The sequence below is a fragment of the Hipposideros armiger genome, unplaced genomic scaffold, assembly GCF_001890085.2.
Source record: "Hipposideros armiger isolate ML-2016 unplaced genomic scaffold, ASM189008v1 scaffold_37, whole genome shotgun sequence".
NCBI classification, from domain to species: Eukaryota; Metazoa; Chordata; class Mammalia; order Chiroptera; family Hipposideridae; genus Hipposideros; species Hipposideros armiger.
In genome coordinates this window covers 5225498-5243687 of record NW_017731387.1, presented here as the reverse complement: position 1 = coordinate 5243687, position 18190 = coordinate 5225498, and the positions used below count along the sequence as shown (strand labels likewise).

The 18190-nt window shown below is 53.2% G+C and overlaps 1 protein-coding gene across 2 annotated transcripts in view; it reads left to right on the top strand.

Moving 5' to 3' along the window:
* Positions 1 to 9808, top strand: part of KDM5B (lysine demethylase 5B) — a 53066-nt gene extending 43258 nt beyond the window's left edge. For both annotated transcript variants that reach the window (XM_019638032.1, XM_019638031.1), the window contains 5 exons: positions 3733 to 4218; positions 5387 to 5498; positions 6227 to 6381; positions 7365 to 7685; positions 8168 to 9808. In XM_019638032.1, coding sequence (XP_019493577.1) covers positions 3733 to 4218; positions 5387 to 5498; positions 6227 to 6381; positions 7365 to 7685; positions 8168 to 8305 — 1212 coding nt within the window. In that variant the 3' untranslated portion in view covers positions 8306 to 9808. The remainder of the gene's footprint in view (positions 1 to 3732; positions 4219 to 5386; positions 5499 to 6226; positions 6382 to 7364; positions 7686 to 8167) is intronic.
* The last annotated feature ends 8382 nt before the right edge of the window (positions 9809 to 18190 follow it).

Below are 18190 nucleotides of genomic sequence, written 5' to 3'. Positions count from 1 at the left end.
CGAACCGGGACCCTCTGGCGTCCCAAGCCAGCTCTTAACCAGTGTGCCACTCGGCCGGCCCAAGAAGAATTTTAAAAGCACTCAGTTTTGCCAAAAATACTTTCTGGAAATTGTTGAATGGAATTGTCCAGTTGAAGAGGCAGCAACAGATTTAGGGGCTCCGCAGAATCGGTCTCCATGTGCCTGTGGGTCAGTCCAGGGTTGCTAGACACGCGAGTCCGGTCCACCTTTAGAAAACATTGTAGATGCGAAGGTGGTACCATCTTCAAGATGAAACAGTGTCCAGCTATGTTCAGTGAGCACAGCATCAGGACAAAGGAGGCAGCTATGTGATGTCGATGCTTTTAAAAAAATTTTTAGTCTCAGGTGTGCCAGATAATCATTTGATACTTATACGTCGTGAACTGATCACCACAGTAAGTTTAGTTACACCTGTCACCACACGTAGACTTTTCTGTCTTATGAGAATTTTAAGGTCTACTTACTCTCTTTAGCAACTTTCAAACATACAACCCAGTAGTGCTAACGGTTGTCACCACCCTGGACGTTACACCCCAGGACTGACTGACCTTACAGCTGGAATTCCGCCTGTGCCGCCTGACCCCTTGATCCATGTCGCTCACGCCCCACCTTGGGCCACCACCAGTCTGTTCTCTGTATGTATAAGTTTGGGGTTTTTTAGATTCCACATATAAGAGAGATTATACTATTAGTCTTTCTCTGACATGTGTCACTGAGCATAATGCCCGCAAAGTCCGTCATGTTGCAGATGGCAGAATTCCCTTCCTTGTGTCTGAGGAATAGTCCATTGTGTGTGTGTGCAACAATTTCTTTATCCATTCCTCTGTCCATGGACTCCTGGGTTGTTTCCATGTCTTGGCTATTGTAAGAACTGCTTCCGTGACCATGGGGGTGCAGATATTTTTTAGTGATTTCGTTTTCTTTAGATAAATGCCCAGAAATGAGATTGTTGGGTCATGATGAGGTAGTTCTATGTTTAATGCTTTGCGGCGCCTTCGTACTGTTCTTTACGGTGGCTGCACCAGTTTGCAGTCCCTCCAACAGCGCACAGGGCTCCCTTCTCCACGTCCTCGCCAGCACGTGACATTTCTTATCTTTTTGATGATGGCCACGCTAACATGTGTGAAGTGATGTCTCGCTGTGGTTTTGATGTGCATTTCCCTGATGCTGAGTGATGTCGAGTACCTGTTCATGTACCTGTTGGCCATTTGAGTGTCTTCTTTAGAAAGCTGTCTATTCAGATCCTCTGCCTGGTTTTTAATTGGATTTTTTTTGTTTTTTACTGTTGAGTTGTACAACTTCTCTGTGTAATTTGGGGTTTGATCCCAATCAGCTATGTGATTTACCAGTATTTTCCCCCATTTGGCAAGTTGCCTTTTCATTGTTGATGGTTTCCTTCACTGCGCAGAAGCTTTTTAGTTGGATGTGTCCCACCTGGATGCTTGTAATGGTACAAAGCGTTGCCCGTCCGGAGTGGAAACGCACCTGCTCCTAGCACGGGACCGGGCACCTTCCCAGCCTCTTCCTTCATAGCAGCCTGCCCTTCCTTGTGATTGCCATGGGACTGCCTTGATTCGTTTGGTTTTTGACACAGCCTTTCTTGGGCATCTCTACACTCAGTCAGAATTCACGTCGGATTCTGCTTCCTGGGCAGAATTGTGGTGTTTTTGAGGAGCCATCTCCTGCTAGCATGTCTCTGGGGACACTGGTTTGAACTCGGCTGCTGTGTCTTTAGGCGTGGACTGTGAGCCCCTCATCTAAGAGCTCGTCAGTTCCCTGTTGATTTCATAGGGGACTGACGGCAGTCGTTAGCCCTCTGTAACCTGTAGGAAGGCCCCTTGTTACCACTGACCCAGACATAGCGCTGGCGCTTGGTTTTTGTTTGCAGAAATAAGTGGGTGGTTTTGCATATACCAAAGGTTTGCTACCCAGTTTACTGCTAGATCTTTGGTTTCTTTGCTGATCCCGCATTCACACATTTTCTTCTCAAATCCAAAAGGACAAAATGGAGATTCATCCTGGCCTTAGCACTCGGGGCGCCTCCGCTGCTGAGCCACGGAGCTGCCGGTGGGCAGATGTGATGGTTGGGAACAGCCTAACTGTGACAAATTAACATTGTAAAGACTGGGGAATAGAGCTGGGAAAGGAGTCGTTCCTGTGGCCCGTAGCTTTTGTTTCTCGAGGGGCAAGCTCAGTTTTAAAGGTGTGCGCGTCCCCATTTATGTGTGTTTATCAGGGGGTTTCTGGGGACAGCTGGTGATCCAGCCTTTTATTGAGGAAAGGGCACGGTAAGTTAGAGGTGGCAGTGGCTAACTGACATAGCCAGCTTGGAAGTTGTCACCTTCAGACACTGCTTCTCCTTCATGGTGCCGAGTGAATAAGCCTGAGGCACCTGCACTTACTTGTGTCTGGGGTGCCTCACACGCGTACGTAGTGGGTGCGTCGTGTGTCGTGTGAAAGCCCCTGATAGACAGCTGGCACACACGGGTCAGAACCGTGTTCACTGTCACTCCAGCTTTTCACTGTGAGCTTGATTCTGTTTGTGTGTTTTCGAGTCATTCATACAGGTTAACTGAACTTGGCACTTTCCTGGGACATGGCTCTTGGTTTTTATGTTTTGTTTTGTTTTTTTAAGATTTTTATTGGGGAAATGGGGGAAGGGGAACAGACAAGTTGTGGAGGACGTTGCTTCACTGGCCCAAGTTGGTACCATCATTGCGCTCTTCCCGGGCGAGGCAGATCAGTCGCCGGCTTCTGGACGGCTGCTCACGCTGGCTGCTGGCTACACACGGTAGCCCATGGCAACCCACTGCAGCAGGGGCTGCATCCTAAGCCGTCGCCGGCGACTCACAGCAACCCAGCTCCAGGTTGAGCTGTTGTTCAGCATCTTAGCTGTAGAGGGCAGTGTCACTGGCCCTCATATGTGGGATCCGAACCGGGGCCCTCTGGCGTCCCAAGCCAGCTCTTAACCAACGCGCCACTTGGCCAGCCTGCTCTTGTTTTAATAGAGAGGAAAGACTTTACAATATGAGTTTACTTGCCACTTTCTGGAGAAAAGCAGCTTGCTTTTATCTTTGCCCTAACAGTTTCATTTTACTCTCATCAAGCCTGTGTGCATGTCTGTGCATGTAAGAAAGTCTGGTAAGCTGGTTTCTATTTAATTTTTCATGAGGTATCCAGGGTCATATTCTAGAGTTGCTGTGTCCAACACACATGTGCGGCCACAGTGTCAGAGGCAGTCAGAGGCGTGGCCTGCTCCTGTGCAGTGGGTGCTCTAGGAGATCTGTCCACCTAAGTACCTTTTCAGGAGAACACACAAGCTAACAGACTGTGGGGAAGCTTGTGCACAGAGAATGTGAAAGCCTGTGGCTTCCAAGAGAAGCACATTTCTAGGAGGTAACTGAGCAAGGAAGCAGGACTCTGAGGAAGTGGTGTGTGTTGGGTAGTTCCTCACATTGAGCGCTCACCATGCTAGGCAGAGCGTGTGCAGCCACAGGCCTGTCACGCAGTCACCACTGCAGCCTGTGAGGTAGGTGGGCACTGTCACTCCCTCCTTGTCCTGCATGTGGAACTTGAGCCACAGTGGTGTGTGTTGCCCAAGGTCACTCAGACGCTCGTGGGCAGAGCCAGGGTCTGGATGCAGATGGTCTCCTTGGGCGCCCAGGAGAAGGCGGGGTCTGTGACACTGTCCTCGCCGTTCCCTCCTTTCAGATGGCAGCACTGGGGGAAGCTCGCCTAAGGGAAATGGAAGCCATGCAGTCTCTCAGACTAGCCAACGAGGGAAAGTGGCTGTCGCCTGTCCCGGACGTGGAGACGAAGATCTGCGTGTGTCAGAAGGCGCCAGCCGCCCCAATGGTCCAGTGCGAACTCTGCAGGGATGCCTTCCACACCAGCTGCGTGGCGGTCCCCGGCGCTGCGCAGGGCCCCCGCGTCTGGCTCTGCCCCCACTGCCGGCGGTCTGAGAAGCCCCCGTTAGAGAAGATCTTGCCCCTGCTGGCCTCGCTGCAGCGCATCCGCGTCCGGCTTCCCGAGGGGGACGCGCTGCGGTACATGATCGAACGGACCGTGAGCTGGCAGCACAGAGCCCAGCACCTGCTGTCGTCCGGGAGCCTCAGGGCTGCGCACGGCCGCACGGGCCCGGGACTGTCCCAGAGCAAGCGGCAGGCCCCGGCAGGGCTGGCGGCAGAGACCAGCAAGGTGAGCCACCCCTTCCTCTGCTCCCCTGGGTACCTACCGGGTGGCCTCCGGTGGCCAGGACTGTGTCTCGGGCACTCTGTCTGGAGCGGACCCTGTGCTCTTCATGTGTACAGAGCCTTCCCCATGTTGAGGTGTATGGACCCAGACTTGTACGTAATACCTCTGTGTGTGACACCTTTTTGCCTGACTGTTTTCCCCAGCCCCTCTCTCATGTCAGCCATGAGTAGGAAAGGGTCCGAGTGGTGTTGCCCTGTGAGCAGCAGGCTTTGGAGGGTGTGCTCGTCAGAGGAAGGGCAGTAGGGTTCAGACCATCTGTGATCTTGCTGCCGAAAGCCAGACTCTTCTCACTGTCCCTGGGATCGCAGCGTTTTCTGTCTCCTGTGGAAGTGTCTACAGGAAAAGAATGTCCCTCTCTTCATGGGCTCCCCTGAGGGCTCAACCCACACAGATTTCTCCAGCAGAGACAGCACACCTGCCTGTGCCTGAGGAGGGAGCGCAGACTTGAAGTCTGGGTTCCGTGCTCAGCAGATGGAGAGGCAGCCAGGAGACTTGCTCTCTGCCATGTTTATCGCCTCGTTTTTTATCCTTTATCCCAGGCTTCTGCAATACAGTGCCTGGCACTCAGCTGGGACTGATCCGATTTTTGTTGTGTAGGCGAGTTGTGGCCCTTTGGGCGGCCTTCAGTCGAGACGTTTGTTTTCTTACACCAGACGTGCTAGCAGTTGCTCAGTACAGGGAAAGGACACAGCTGTTGAGCAAGTTTACTGATCTGGGGTCCAAGGAGTGCTTGTCCTTTAGTGGACATGAAAGGAGGTAGGAAGGTGGGTGTGACGGTCTTGGCCGCTCCTCAGCTGGTTTACTCAGAGGCTGCTGTGTTCACCGCCTTAGAGTCTCTTAAGGAGAGGTACGTAGGGGTTACAAGGTGCACGTGAGAAAAAGGACTTCATTCCCATTGGCGCGCTTCCCCTCTCTGAAACCTGTCCAAGTAAAACCAGGAGGGCTGAAGGATGGTGGACGAGAGTGGGTTTGGCCACATCTAAGATGCCAGGAGACGCCTTTCAGTTGGGAGAGTCAAGTCTGTCTGCTGGGCCGCCCGTCTGATAACCTGGGCTGTTGGGCGTGTTTGTAGCCCTGGAAGAGCCTTCCCATAGAGAGTTGTCTCCCATAGGTGTGTCCGCCTCCCGGGACGACTTCCTCTTCCTCGCCTGATGACCGAGACTGCAGAACCTCTTATTCGCCCTCTCCCTTTTTTACTGGACGCAGTTGCATCCCCCTCCATGGTTTGTATTTTATTTTTTTATTTTTGTTTTGAGGGATGGATAGTAACAGTTGGTGGTGCAGTGGGTTTTTGTTCTAGATCATAAAAAAGGATTTGACCCTCAGATGTGGGATACGGGTTACCATGTGTTTGCAAGGCAGAGAAGGATCACATTTGAAGGCTTATCAACACAGGAAACAGGAAGTCTTTATTTATATCCATTGCCTTCAGGGCCGAGGCTAAACAGCATTGCCACCCGAGGTTAAGTCAGAGGCTGCCTCGTTCCTTCATTATTAGCAGACTGCGGGGGCTCCTAGACATAAACCCCCCCGGGAAGCTACCTCCTCCTCGCCTGTCTTTCCCTGTAAATGACTGTCCCGTGAGTTCTGCCTGGAGTCATCACCTGACCCCATCCCTCATCACCACGTCACAGTGGCCGCTGCCCAGGGCTGTTCTGTGCTTTCTGTTAACAGCTGTCAAGGCAGACCCTTCTCCTCTGCGTCAGCAGTGAGTGAGGAGGAGGGCTTCGGCGTAGAGCTAGCACTCCCCGTGTCATCAGAGGACTTAGGAGATCTAGTCTGGGCTCTCTGGGAGTGTGACTTGAGGCACTTGAAGTGAACCTGAACTTGAGCTGGGTGCAGTTTAAGGAGAGGCTGGTAGTGGCACAAGGGTGAGCCTTCTGCTGGAGTCCCGGGTCTGGGTGCCACGTGGGTGCCCGGCGTCGGCATCATGCTGGTCTGGTCTCTGCAGGTGTCAGCGCCGAAGTGAGTGAATTGCTGATGGAGGCGCAGCTGCTCCAGGTGTCCCTCCCTGAAATCCAGGAACTGTACCGGACTTTGCTTGCGAAGCCCAGCCCTGCGCAGCCAACTGGCCAGAGCTCCCCAGTCAGACTCAGCAGTGAGAAGGCGAGTGTCTGGGAGGGAGGCTGCTGGGGAGACAGTCGGTGGGGAGCGTGCTGCCTGGCGTCTGTCCTTCTGAGCAGCTCACAGCTCTGGGCCGTCATTGACCCAGAACCGGGTGCAGGTTCTGCCGGTGAGCAGGCGCGTGCCTGGCCACCACGTGGGGCTCACACCCCTGGCTCGGTCCTGGTTTTCAAGTAACCGCAAGTTTCTTTCTTTGTAGCAAGGGGCTTCTCGTCATTCCCACATGGTGACAGCTAGAAGCAGGGTTATTTTTCTTCTGTAAGAGAAATACTGTAGAGATGAAAATGCGAGTATAGTTGGGGTAAAGATACCCTTCAGAAATCAAAGCTATCCTTGGAGTTACCTTTTAGCAAATGCTTCAGCTCCTCTAACCCCCAGCAAGACAGCCGGGGGGAGGGCTGGAGGAACAGGATGCCCGCCTGTAGTGGGTGCTGCTTACTTAGGGGGACACTGGAATGTCCTGTTTCGCAGCACCATTGAAGGTGCTGCTGCTTCTGCCTGTTTGGAAACTGGCCCGAGAACACAGTCGGGAGAGGGCAGGAGGGCCGGTGCTGGCGTTGAGAAATTTATTCACCATCACGGTACCAAATAGCAAGGCACCCTTGTCGATTGTAATTGGTTAAGGCTCCTCCTGTAGGGAAGGGAGGGATCAGCATGACTCCTTAGACATCCGTAGGTCAAAGGACAAACGTGTAACACCCAGGTGGAAACCTCATAGTCGTCAGTTACTCACTCACGGATTTGGCACAAAGAAGAAAGGAGGCATCTCTCCACCTCCTGGCCGGTCCTGTTTCCCTCTCCCAGCACTGGCAGGACGGGAGGGGCGATGGTGGGTGTTAGGAGGCAGTGCTTTCCCAGTGTCGATGGGGGCCCCCCTTCTCTTTCAGAGGGGCCCCCAACAGCCTCACCAGTTCAGTCATAGGCCAGCCTGAGGCTAACGTTGAGTCTGCCCGTCCCCCACCCAGAACGAAGGCTGCCGCGGGAAGCGAGACGGGCTCAACGGCCTGGAGAGGAGACTGAAGAGGCGCCTGGACAGAGAAGGTTTTGCCAGCGAGCGGAGGGATCGAGTGAGGAAAATGCGGACCCCCAGGAAGAAGAAACTCAAACTGAGCCACCCCAAGGACACGGACAATGTCCAGTTAGCGAGAGAGCGTGGCTCCGAGGCAGCCCGCTCTGCCGAAACCCATTCCCTGCCCTCAGACACGTCCTATTCTGAGCAGGAGGACTCTGAGGATGAAGACGCCATCTGCCCGGCTGTGAGCTGCCTGCAGCCGGAAGGAGACGAGGTCAGTGAGGTGTGGGCCGTAGAGGACGTGCTTCCCCTTAACTCAGGAACCCCGTGAGCTGGACCTCACCTCGCTGGGTCCTTCTCTTCGCTTACCTGCTTTGAGCTGCTCTGAAGGGTTGTCAGCCCTCCCCCACTGACACCTCTGCTCCTGCCATCGTTCCTGGGTCTTCTTTCTTTTCTGGAAGAAACTCTTCTCTTCCCTTTGTCCTCCTTTTCCTGCTCCTCCAGCTTTCACCGTCCTGGCGCTAAGAAGGTGGGGGGAGGCTGATGTAACGCCCTTTGCTTACTTACACAGGGCAGCGCAGTCTCCACCCCAAAGCAGTCACGACTTGAGGAATGGCTTTGGCTGGTGGGCCAGAGGTCCCAGTGGTGGGACAGTGGCTGTTAGTGGCAAATGGCTGAACGCCTCGAGGCCGGCCTGCCCAGTTTTGAATCCCGTTTTTCCTCTGAAAACCCCGTCTCCCTGCTCTTTGTAACCAGGTGGACTGGGTCCAGTGTGATGGCAGCTGCAACCAGTGGTTTCACCAGGTCTGTGTTGGTGTTTCTCCAGAGATGGCAGAGAAGGAAGACTACGTCTGTGTGGGCTGCACTGTGAAGGACGCGCTGAGCCGGAAGTAACCCCACTCAGTACTCACTGTCATTCAGGACTCGCCCACGACCCCGTCAGTTCTCTGCAAAGCTGCAGGACTGGGGCCCAGACCAGCCTGTAAACGGTGCTATTTCTATTCCTTATGGATCGTTTTTCCAGAACTCTTTGAAAAAAAGAAAAAACAACTAAAAAAATTTTTGACACCTTTTGTATTTTTTCCCCTAAAGAGCTGTTTGTGGTTGTCGAGGTTTGCAATGCTGACTGTTTCTGCAGGGTTTCCACAATTTGGAAGGCAGTGGAGCTCACACCTCTTCATGCCCAGCGTAAAATCCGACCTCTGTCTGGGATTTACCGGCTTAACGAGTCCAACTCAGTCTCAGTGCCCAGAGGGCACCAGAAATTCCAGTAAATCCTCATTTGAGGAATTTCTCTTGTTTACTCTGTTACCATATTGGGGAGCTTAAGTTTTTCACTTTTGGGGTTTTTGTTTGTTTCTTTACCCACTTTTCTTTTCCCTCATAGACTAGGTTTATTTATCTAAGCAATAACTTCTATGTTGGTTTCAGTGGCTGGAATTAAAACAAAACAAACTTCCAAATGGTGTGTTGGTGCTTCGGCAATCGGTTGATGTGCAGAACGCAGACGTCTGGTTTCTTGTGTCACCGATGAGCTGGTGGCGTGGAAAAGGGACTGCTCTGAGCGCTCGCACAGCTGTAGCTGACTTTCCTCCTGCCTCTCCTTCCTCTCCTGTTCTTTGGTAGCTTGTATCAAATGTTGCAGTTCATATTGTGAATAAATCCTTGGTCCTAACAGAACACTACATGCTGCTTATTTCAGCCGCTGGACTGCGGCCCCTTCCTCCCTGTGCCAGGGGGCTGCCTGCTTTTGCCTCTGCTCAGCCAGGCTGCAGACGGGAGCCTGCAAACGCCAGGGACTCCTGCGTCCCGCTCCGCTGTGGGCCACAGAGCCGTCAGTCCCCAGTGATAAGCACCCCCCAACCCCCAAGTCTTCAAGGAGTAGAGTCTGTCTCTGAAGCCATGCTCCCTTAGAATGTGGCCAGGACTCTCCCAGATCCCGTCAGCCCTCCTGTGGGATGACGTTGCGTCATATCTGAGCTCACAGGGAGTCGGCTTAGGATTCAGTGTCAGAGGAACTGACAGGCTTGGCAAGTGTGGGTTGAGTGAGGGAGGCTGGAGCAGCTGGGCTCTGCCCTCCCGATGCCGCCTGTCCTCCTGACCCTGGCCGTCGCCATGCTTGTGGGTGGCCCATAGCTCCTTTGCTTATAAAGGACAGCTCTGCAGTGGAGCAGTCAGTCTGGTGATCAGAACAGAATCCTGCTTGCTTTTTCCTGTTCTGTTGCTAATACTGGTTTTCTCCACACTCTATAGCCATAAACCTGAAGGTGGGTAGAACTAGTGGATCTTTAATAAAAAAAAACAACAACCCAGAAACGGCAGTGATGTGGCAGAGTTTCAATGTACTAACCCCTTTTATGCAGTTCACGCCATTAAATCTCTTTAAGAATGACTCCAGATTGTCTGCACTTTCCCAGAGTTGTGATGTTTTTCTTTGTCTGATGGGGGTTGAGGGGCCAACAGAGAAGAATCTCGAGCGCGATCTGGAACGATGGTTTGGCCTTAAATGTCCACATTCTTAGAGTCCCGACGTTGGGACAGGATGCCAGCTGTCTCTGGTCCACTGAGAAAATAAGCGTGAGGGGGGACCCGGCGGCTGGAAGGAAGAGCCTCTGCCTGCAGAGAGGTTAGCCCATTTGATACACAAACCGCGCTCCATCTACACCTACAGGTTGTCCTGACCAAAGCATCTGTGGGGAGGGGGACTGAAACCCTCCCCTCCCCACGTGAGGACCTTGTGACGCTGAAGTTGAGAGTGATGGCCCAGAATTACTGCCATAAATGACAAAGCTGGGCAGTGCCCCCGGGCTCCTGTGCCAGTACTACCTTCAGCGCCATCTGTTGTGTGCGCAGAGACATGCAGAGCTGCCACTTTCCATCTCAGTCCTACAGCTCGTGAGGAGGGATCCCTGAGAGGGCTAGAGCCAGGGTCAGTGGGGAGAGAACCTGGTGAGCTTGGCATCGAAGGGTGGACAAGGCCCCCGTCGCGCCTCAGCGGCCACTTGCTGGTTTTCCTTCCAAGTCAGGATTTCTTACATAGAATAAAGGGTGTGCTGTGTGTATCCTGGAGAGTCGCCGCGGCTGGCCGTGCAGAGGCCAGCTGCTTTACAACTTCACGGCAGCACTCGCCTGAGTGGTGGGGCTCGATTTTGTGTCTCCAGGTTAACCCAAAGCGAAGTGCAGCCTGGGGCAGGACTTAGTAAACGCAGGAATTAACCCCTCTGCATTCTGCCCTGCAGAGCTTTACAAAAGAGGTGTGAAGACGGCACTTTGGGTCTTGTGTTTTGGCAGACGTCATAAAAAGCAAGCTGACGGGTGTCTGCAGGATTACCAGGATTAGGCCGAGAGGGTGGACACCCATCCGGAAGGGGTTAGCACTGGCTGCTCCCGCCTCCCCCGGCTCAGAAGGCCTTGGCAACGGGCTCTGTTTCTTCCACCTACCATCTTGACGGGTGTTTGGCTTTATCTGGTGGCCATAGGTGTTTTCCTGAGCTCAGCCCTGTCAGACTTCCTGCCATATGACAGCCTGGAGTGATTGCAGATGCCGTGAGCCTGTAACAGAAGATAGAACGGACGGCGAGTGTCTCACCAGTCAGTGCCACCAGTCAGTGGCTGCTAGTGTGCGCCAGGCAGCAACCTGTGTTGCAGTGGTCTCCCCATAACGATTCAGAAACAGTCCCCTTCCGATGAAACTCTGCCCGTTGGGAAGAAGAGCCGCAGAACACTGAAGATGGCGGTGCCTTTCCTTAGCTCACACGAGGGTCAGCGGCCTCAGCTCCGGCTCCAGCAGCAGGGCCACAGCCTTGCAGCTTGGCGTCAGTCTGCGCATGTGGTTGCTTAAGCCTCTCAGTCCCATGTGTGCCTTGTAATAAAAATGTTGCTGAAAAGCTTCCTAAACAATACACTGTATAAAGTAAAACTTGTAAACCCGTTTTCAAAGCATGAAGAATCAAGCTGTAGTGTATATTTCACTTCTTCCAAATTTCTGATAACAAATTTTCATGTTTCAAGATGGTCGGCTTAGGAATCCATCTGCATTTTTATCGGTCTACGTGGAGCATGCACAGCCAGCCAGCAACAGAAGTGATTGCCCAGCTCCCGGTTTTGTTGTATGAGGGGAAGAGCGGGGACTTGTTGGGCTTAGATGTGTCTCGTTTTCAGGATGACCTGCTACAGCGCGACGGGAGTGGACTTAGGAGGTCATCGGGTGAATTCCAGGTGAGTGGAAGCCAGAGGACTGTTCTTTCTCCTTCCTCTTGGATGGGAAAATAGAGAAAACATTGCCTTTCTGAGGAAACAAAAGTTACTTGTTCTACGTAAATGCCAAAGACACCCTCTCCCCAAGAAAATCTAGCTCCTGGCAAACTTAACCTGTCAGGTACTGACTGGTCTGCCCATACCACTGCGTCCCCTCCAGCCGTGACTCCAGTGGGAACACAGATGGCAGAAAGCCCCCTTTGCATATGAGTGTGATGGGTAGCTTGACGGTTAATCAGAAAGTCAGTTAAAGGATGAAAATGATATGTTCAGTTTAACCTAAGTTGAATGTATGAGGTCAGACAATTAAATTTGCAAACTCATCCTAGAAAAAGTGCTACAGGGCCGACGGAGTGGCTCAGCTGGTTAAGAGCTCGCTTGGGAGCACCAGCTCTGAGCAGCAGGGCTGGGGCTTGGGTCCCACATTGAGGTCCAGTGACGCTGCGCCCTCTACAGCTAAGATGGTGAATAACAGCTCTACCTGGAGCTGGGCTGCCATGTGCTACGTGAGTGGCTGGCAGCCAGTGTGACCAGCAGCGGGTGAGAGCTGCTGTGAGCGGTGGACCAATGACCGGCAACCAGTTGCCTCACCGGGGAAGAGCACAGTGATCATACCAACATGTGCCAGTGAAGCAACGTCCTCCACAACTAGACTGAAGAACAAAACAGCAATTTGTTTACCTGTCTTCCCCTTCCCTGATTGCCCAATAAAATCTTAAAAAAAAAAAAAAGTGCTACATGCCTCACTGCTAAATACCACTATGGTCACCTGTGAAGTCCTCCCCATGGGTAGCTAGCTATGCACCGATGCCAGCGCCTAGTCCACCCTTCAAAGTAATTTTGGAACTGTTTCAGGAATGGCCATCAGAGCTGTCGTATTACCCTTGCTGTCCTATATATCATTAAAATGCCATCCTTTCAATATTTCCTTTATCTTCATGTAAAGAAAGAAGTCATTGGGCCAGATCAGGTGAGTAGGGAGAGTGTTCCAATACAGTTATTTGCTGGCTAAAAACTCCCTCACAGACAGTGCCGTGAGCTGGTGCATTGTCATGATGCAAGAGCCATGAATTGGTGAAAAGTTCAGGTCGTCTAACCTTTTCACGCAGTCTTTTCAGCACTTCCAAATAGTAATTTGGTTAACTGTCCAGTTGGCACAAATTCATAATGAATAATGCCTCTGATACCAAAAAATGTTAGCAACATTGTTGCAACAAGCTCCCGAACTTAATTGTCAGACCTATTATATCCATTTAGTAAACACTAAAATTGAGAGAAATTGCTGTTTGGGGGCAAGGACCTTTGTTCACGATAATGCATTATTTTCAGTGATTTTCAGCATGGGCTTCCTTTGAAATGGATAAAGAATGGAAACATTTGAAGGAATTTAACTTCTAGAATTCTTTTATAATTTTAGACACTAATTTTCTTCAATCCTTTATGAGTTTCACCTATACCTAATCTAACAGCAAGTTTTATAAGCAACTAAATCTGGCTTTCATAAAAACAAGTTTTTTCACATTTAATTTGTGTAACAAAATCACTGACAGATTGATTGTTACACAGTTGGGAGCAAAAGCCAGTCCACAGCTGAGACAGGAGAGGAGGCTCGAGCTGCTGGCAGGGCAGGCCGTGGGCTTGGCCCACTGTTTGCAGTCCCTGGTCCGGTTCTGGAGGCAGAGCGTCCTCAGCCCCCAGGAGCCGCCTCAACGCTTCTGGACCTGCCCTGATCCACCGGCCGGTTACGGCACTGTTGGAATTGTGTTCAATGCTAAGTGGTTTCCTGTGGTGGTGGCCAGTCCTAGGGGCAGTGGACTGGTCTGGGCCTGCGCCTTGCAGCAAAGAGCCCACCTCACCCGGCTTTGCAGTCCTATCGGGTCCGGAGCCTGTGGGCCCCAGTGCTGGGGAGCCTGCTTCGAGCCTCAGTCCCTGCCCACGCCTTCCTCTTGTTACCAGACAGCAGATTGAGTGGGCAAATGTGGCCTGGGCCACAGCCACCAGGAGGTCACTTGGTTTTTTGAGGCGCTTTGTTTTCTAGAGATGTTTTGAAATCTAGCAGCCATCTTGAGCCTCGAATCGGCCACCACTAAATGGGCAAAATGCCTCAAGTATCCTTTTCTACACGGGTACCAGGAACACGTGGCCAGTGACATCTTCCCCAGCGGTGCTGGCCGTCCCACGTGCCACTGCGGCCTCCCAGGCAGTTCCCCAAGGAGGCGGCTCTGGGTGCAGGCCTCAGCCTCATCTGGCCCTGGAAGCTTGTCTTGCAGAGGTCATGGTGGGCACCAGTGTCCAGCCTGCTTCCATCTTCGTTTCCATCCCACTCCACTCCCCCCACGAAAGAAACCTCTCAGGCAACAGCATGCACTACTCGGGGTGGAAGTGGTGTCCAGAGAGTAGGGGGTCTGGGGAAAGAACGGGGTGTCCTGGGCGCAGGGCTTTCAGCTCAGCCTGTTTCCTACAAAGCCACTCCAGGCTCGGCCACCAGAGGGCGCCATGGGGTCCTGTGAGTGCTCGGGCTCTTCTGCCAGCAAACGTGAGCCGGTCCCGTTTCAATTGGCAGGAGGGAAACGAGCAAGTTTAGGCAATCGTCAATGTTTCAGGAACTACAGGCTCCAGCCCTGTCTGGCACATAACCTTCCCCAATTTTGGTCTTTGAATAGGTTTGTTTGTAGGTCCGAGGGACCGTGGGATAAAGAACCTCTTGGTGCAGGGAAAGGCTATAGGGACAGGTGTGCTGCCCCCAGAGCCACCTTTGGAGGGAGACCAGGACAGAACAGGAGGGCTTTCTGAATCCACACGGCTGGTACCTCGGAAGCAGATGTGGGAACTGATGTGGGAACTGTGGGCCCACAGACACCACGAGGACGCATTGTAGGGTGCGGAGCACGGGGCTTGTGGTGTGTCCGGTTCTTAGCCAGATTGCAAGCCTGTGTCCGGAGAATCCACAGCCCCGTGGTTTCCATGTCACTCATGCCTTTCTGAGCATTTCTGTAGCACTGGGTGCCAGCTCGTGTCCTTAGGGCTTTGTGTGTGCTATTCAACTGTCCTGACACGTGAGGTCCTGGTGTCCTGTGGGCTGGCTGGCATTTTGACGCAAAGCTGCCCGCGTTGGCTTTAGAACTGCGAATAGAAGCAGTGCCTGTTCTCCAGCTGTGCCCCTGCCAGGTCGTTGGAGGGGGGACATCGGGGTTTCTAAAAGGACCGCTTCTTTGCCAAGGAAGACAGTGGCCATTTCACAGTCTGAACTAATGGCAGTCACGGTTTCCGATCTGCTTCTGATGTTGGTCTGTGCCCGTGTCTCCATGTCTGTCTCCCATGAGGCGCTGACTGCCTCCATGTTGCAGCCCTAGCAGGGTGCCTGACATGCAGCGTCCTAGGAGGGGATACAACTTTGGGTCTGAAGTTGAAGAGCTTTTCCTCCAGATCTGCACCTAAGGCCCAGAGAAGGGTGACAGCTGGCCTTGAGACGCCCAGTGTGCGCTCTGTCAGTTATAGAGCTTCCCCCCTCCACATCCTCTGCACTGGCTTCTGGGGCACGTAGAGGGCAGCTCTGGGGTACGGCCTCCATTTATGAGGGTTTTAATGGATGCGGGGATATTAATAGGCCAGGGTTAATTACTCAGAAACTCTTCCCACCGACTTGCTTTCGTTACCTAGTGACTTCAAAGCCCGGGCTGCCTCCTGGAGAGAAGCGACACCCTGCTTCTGAGCCAGCTCCCCCTACACGGCATCTCCTTGGACATCCAGCTTGGACACTGGGCAGAATAACCCAGAAGAACCTTCCCCTCTACAGAGCGGTGAAAGCCAGGGCTCAGAGTGACTCACCTGGGACGTTAGACTGTGCGACTGGTGCTCCCTTGAGAAAAAAGGAGAAACCTGCTCTGGGGGTTAACATTACTATTCCCTTTGAATCTGAGAAAGAAAAAGAAAACTTTCACTTTCAGACAAGTTAGGGGGTAGATGAAGTCCCCACGATGGCTACTTGTCCTGGGATGGGGTAATACTCTGAGATGATTATTTAATAGTGACAGTGAATTTCTTCTCTATGCCAGGTATGGTCCTAAAGACTTGAAAACGCCTTTTCTCCTGGAGTGTAAAAGTATGGAGGAGTAGCCTTAGCCCTCCCCAGTCTGCTGCATTTAAGAGTTCTTTGAGCTCAGTTTTTAAAATTGTTTTTATGGTTAGAAGACCAGGGTTTTCCATGAAAACCTAAAGTTTTATGTGGGTTGTACAATATTTAACTTTATCCATGTTTCTTTCTCCCCCCATCTTATGAATTAATGTCTTCTGTGTTAAAAGCATGCTTATGCGATATCTGAAAGTTAAATGGACTTTAGCATGAAATATATTAAGTAAACTTTAAAATGTATGTCAACTTGGTATGTCCACAAAATCAGATTAGAAGGAGGAAACAAGACCTTTAGTGACAGGGAATGCATGGGCGTTTTCTCAGACCGTTTACTCAGAATCAGGGGAGCAGTGTGCTCGGCTAAGCCTCATTTGCCCAGCAGAGTGACAGGGCCCTGTGGGGATGGCGTTGGGCAGGGAGAGCAGGAAACAGGAGCTGTCCAATGCTCATGGTGTGAATCCCCTGGAAAACCAGAGCTTTGAGAAGCTTTGTGAGGACCGAGACCTCACCAGGATGGGGGACAGCAGTACAGCAGTGCAAGTGTTGGGGTGCAGGGGCTGGCAGGCCGGTGAGAGCATAGCCCCAAAGGGGGTCAGATGCCACAGGGAGGGTGCAGGGACTGCCTGTCCCAGGGACAGCTGCGGTGGGTGGGTGCTGCAGCCCTGCTCCGTCCTCCCCGTGCCAGGGAGGCCACCAGGAAGCTCTGTTCAGCAGGAGGTGGCGAGACAGCAGTCCAGGGGTCACAGACCCTTTCTCCCTGGAGAGCTGTCGGAATCAGGTAGGCTGCTGTCTCTCACCTTCGTGGTTCCAAATGATACTGTCCACAGCAGGGGGGTGCCTCGGCGGCCCCTGGATGAGCTTGCGGTCAGCGATGGTCTGAGACCAGCAAGGGCTCCTCTTTTTAAAAGCGCGGGCACTTGAAAGGCTGGGTGTGGATGGCACGTGCCTCCCTTTTCTGGCTCTTGGAGCCTGAGGAATAAGCAGGAGTGATGCTACACCTCAGTTAGGTTCACAGCCCAGACACTCACTCTCCTGGTCCCGATGAGCTAAGCTGATGCTGAGACCGTGGCCAGGACACCACGTTTTCCATTTAGGCAAATCGACTATGGCTTCGATTCTAAGCGATCTGGGGAGGCAGGCTGCCTGCCTCGGCCCTCTGGTTCCCAGGCGTAGAAGCCGGAAAGCAGGTTGACGCAAGCCTTCCACTGGGCCGGGGGCAGCCCTCGCTGGCTTGTGTTGACTCTGTGCTCTGGGTTCTGGGCTGTGTGTGTGTTGGGGGGATGAGGGGGGTGCAGACCTTTCTGGCTGGCGTCCTGCAGACTCATCGTCTGAATGCGAGTGGGAAGGAGCCAACGGACTAGAGCCGGCCCCTTTGGTCAAGCAGCTGAGGGTGGGGCCCAGTTTCAGGCTGTGTAGATGTAGACTGGAGCCCCCACTTCCTCCTCTGCCCTTGCCAGACTGCTGGCAGGTGGGCCTCAGGGCTGCAGGCACAGCGTCAGCCTCATTGAGGACCCCAGAGGCCTCCATCCTTTCTCTGACAGCCTGCGAGGTGGCAGCCACTGCCCCGTGCTCTGAGGTGAGCCTGAGGGGTGGCCTCCATGTCCTACCTGGTGTTACTGAAGAAACAGCCTTCAGTGCTGCTTGCGCCCCCAGGACAGGAGCCTCACCAGCACCCATGGGAGGGAGGGAGGCAGGGGCCAGCCGCACTGCAGAGCTGGCTCCCGGAGTGTTGAGTGGGTGTTCAAATTGTGCGGCTCAGGGACCAGGGCCCTGCCTTCCTCCCAGGAAGGGCTCCCCTGCATCCGTGCGGCCCGCTTTCTCCCCAGGCCCAGCCTCAGCGCCACACACTCTGTCTGCGGCTCCTTGGCCAAAATACGTTCAGGGGCTGTGTTCTTAGCGCAAACTGCCCACAATGATACTCACCTTAAAGGGACACCTTAAGCAATAAGAAACTAGCGAGTGTGGAAAGCCCTGTTATTGGGCGAGTGGTGGTTGCCTCTTTTCCTCTCCATCTCCGTCCAGACCCTCCTATCCACCTGCTTTGACCCCCCTGTGCTTCCGCTGCCCCCACCCACCTTATTCTCATGGGCCCCAGGCGCCTTTAACTTCTCCCAAGGACCCCCCCCCTCTTCCTCACCAACCCTTTAGGCTCAGAGGCCCCTACCCTCCGGGTGACAACTATAAGTAGAGGTGGCTGTGTAGGGGGTCGGGGGAAGGGAAGGGGCGCAGAGACCCAAATGACTGTGGGGGGCTCCTGAGGCAGGAGGTGCAGCCTTGAAGGGACCTTGAGGCCCTGGTCTGACTTCCTGACCTTCAGCGGTGGGCTGCCTGCAGAGGCGCCCGCGGGGTGGGTCCCTGTCCGCCCTCTCCTCCCTCCAGCCCCGCCCTCC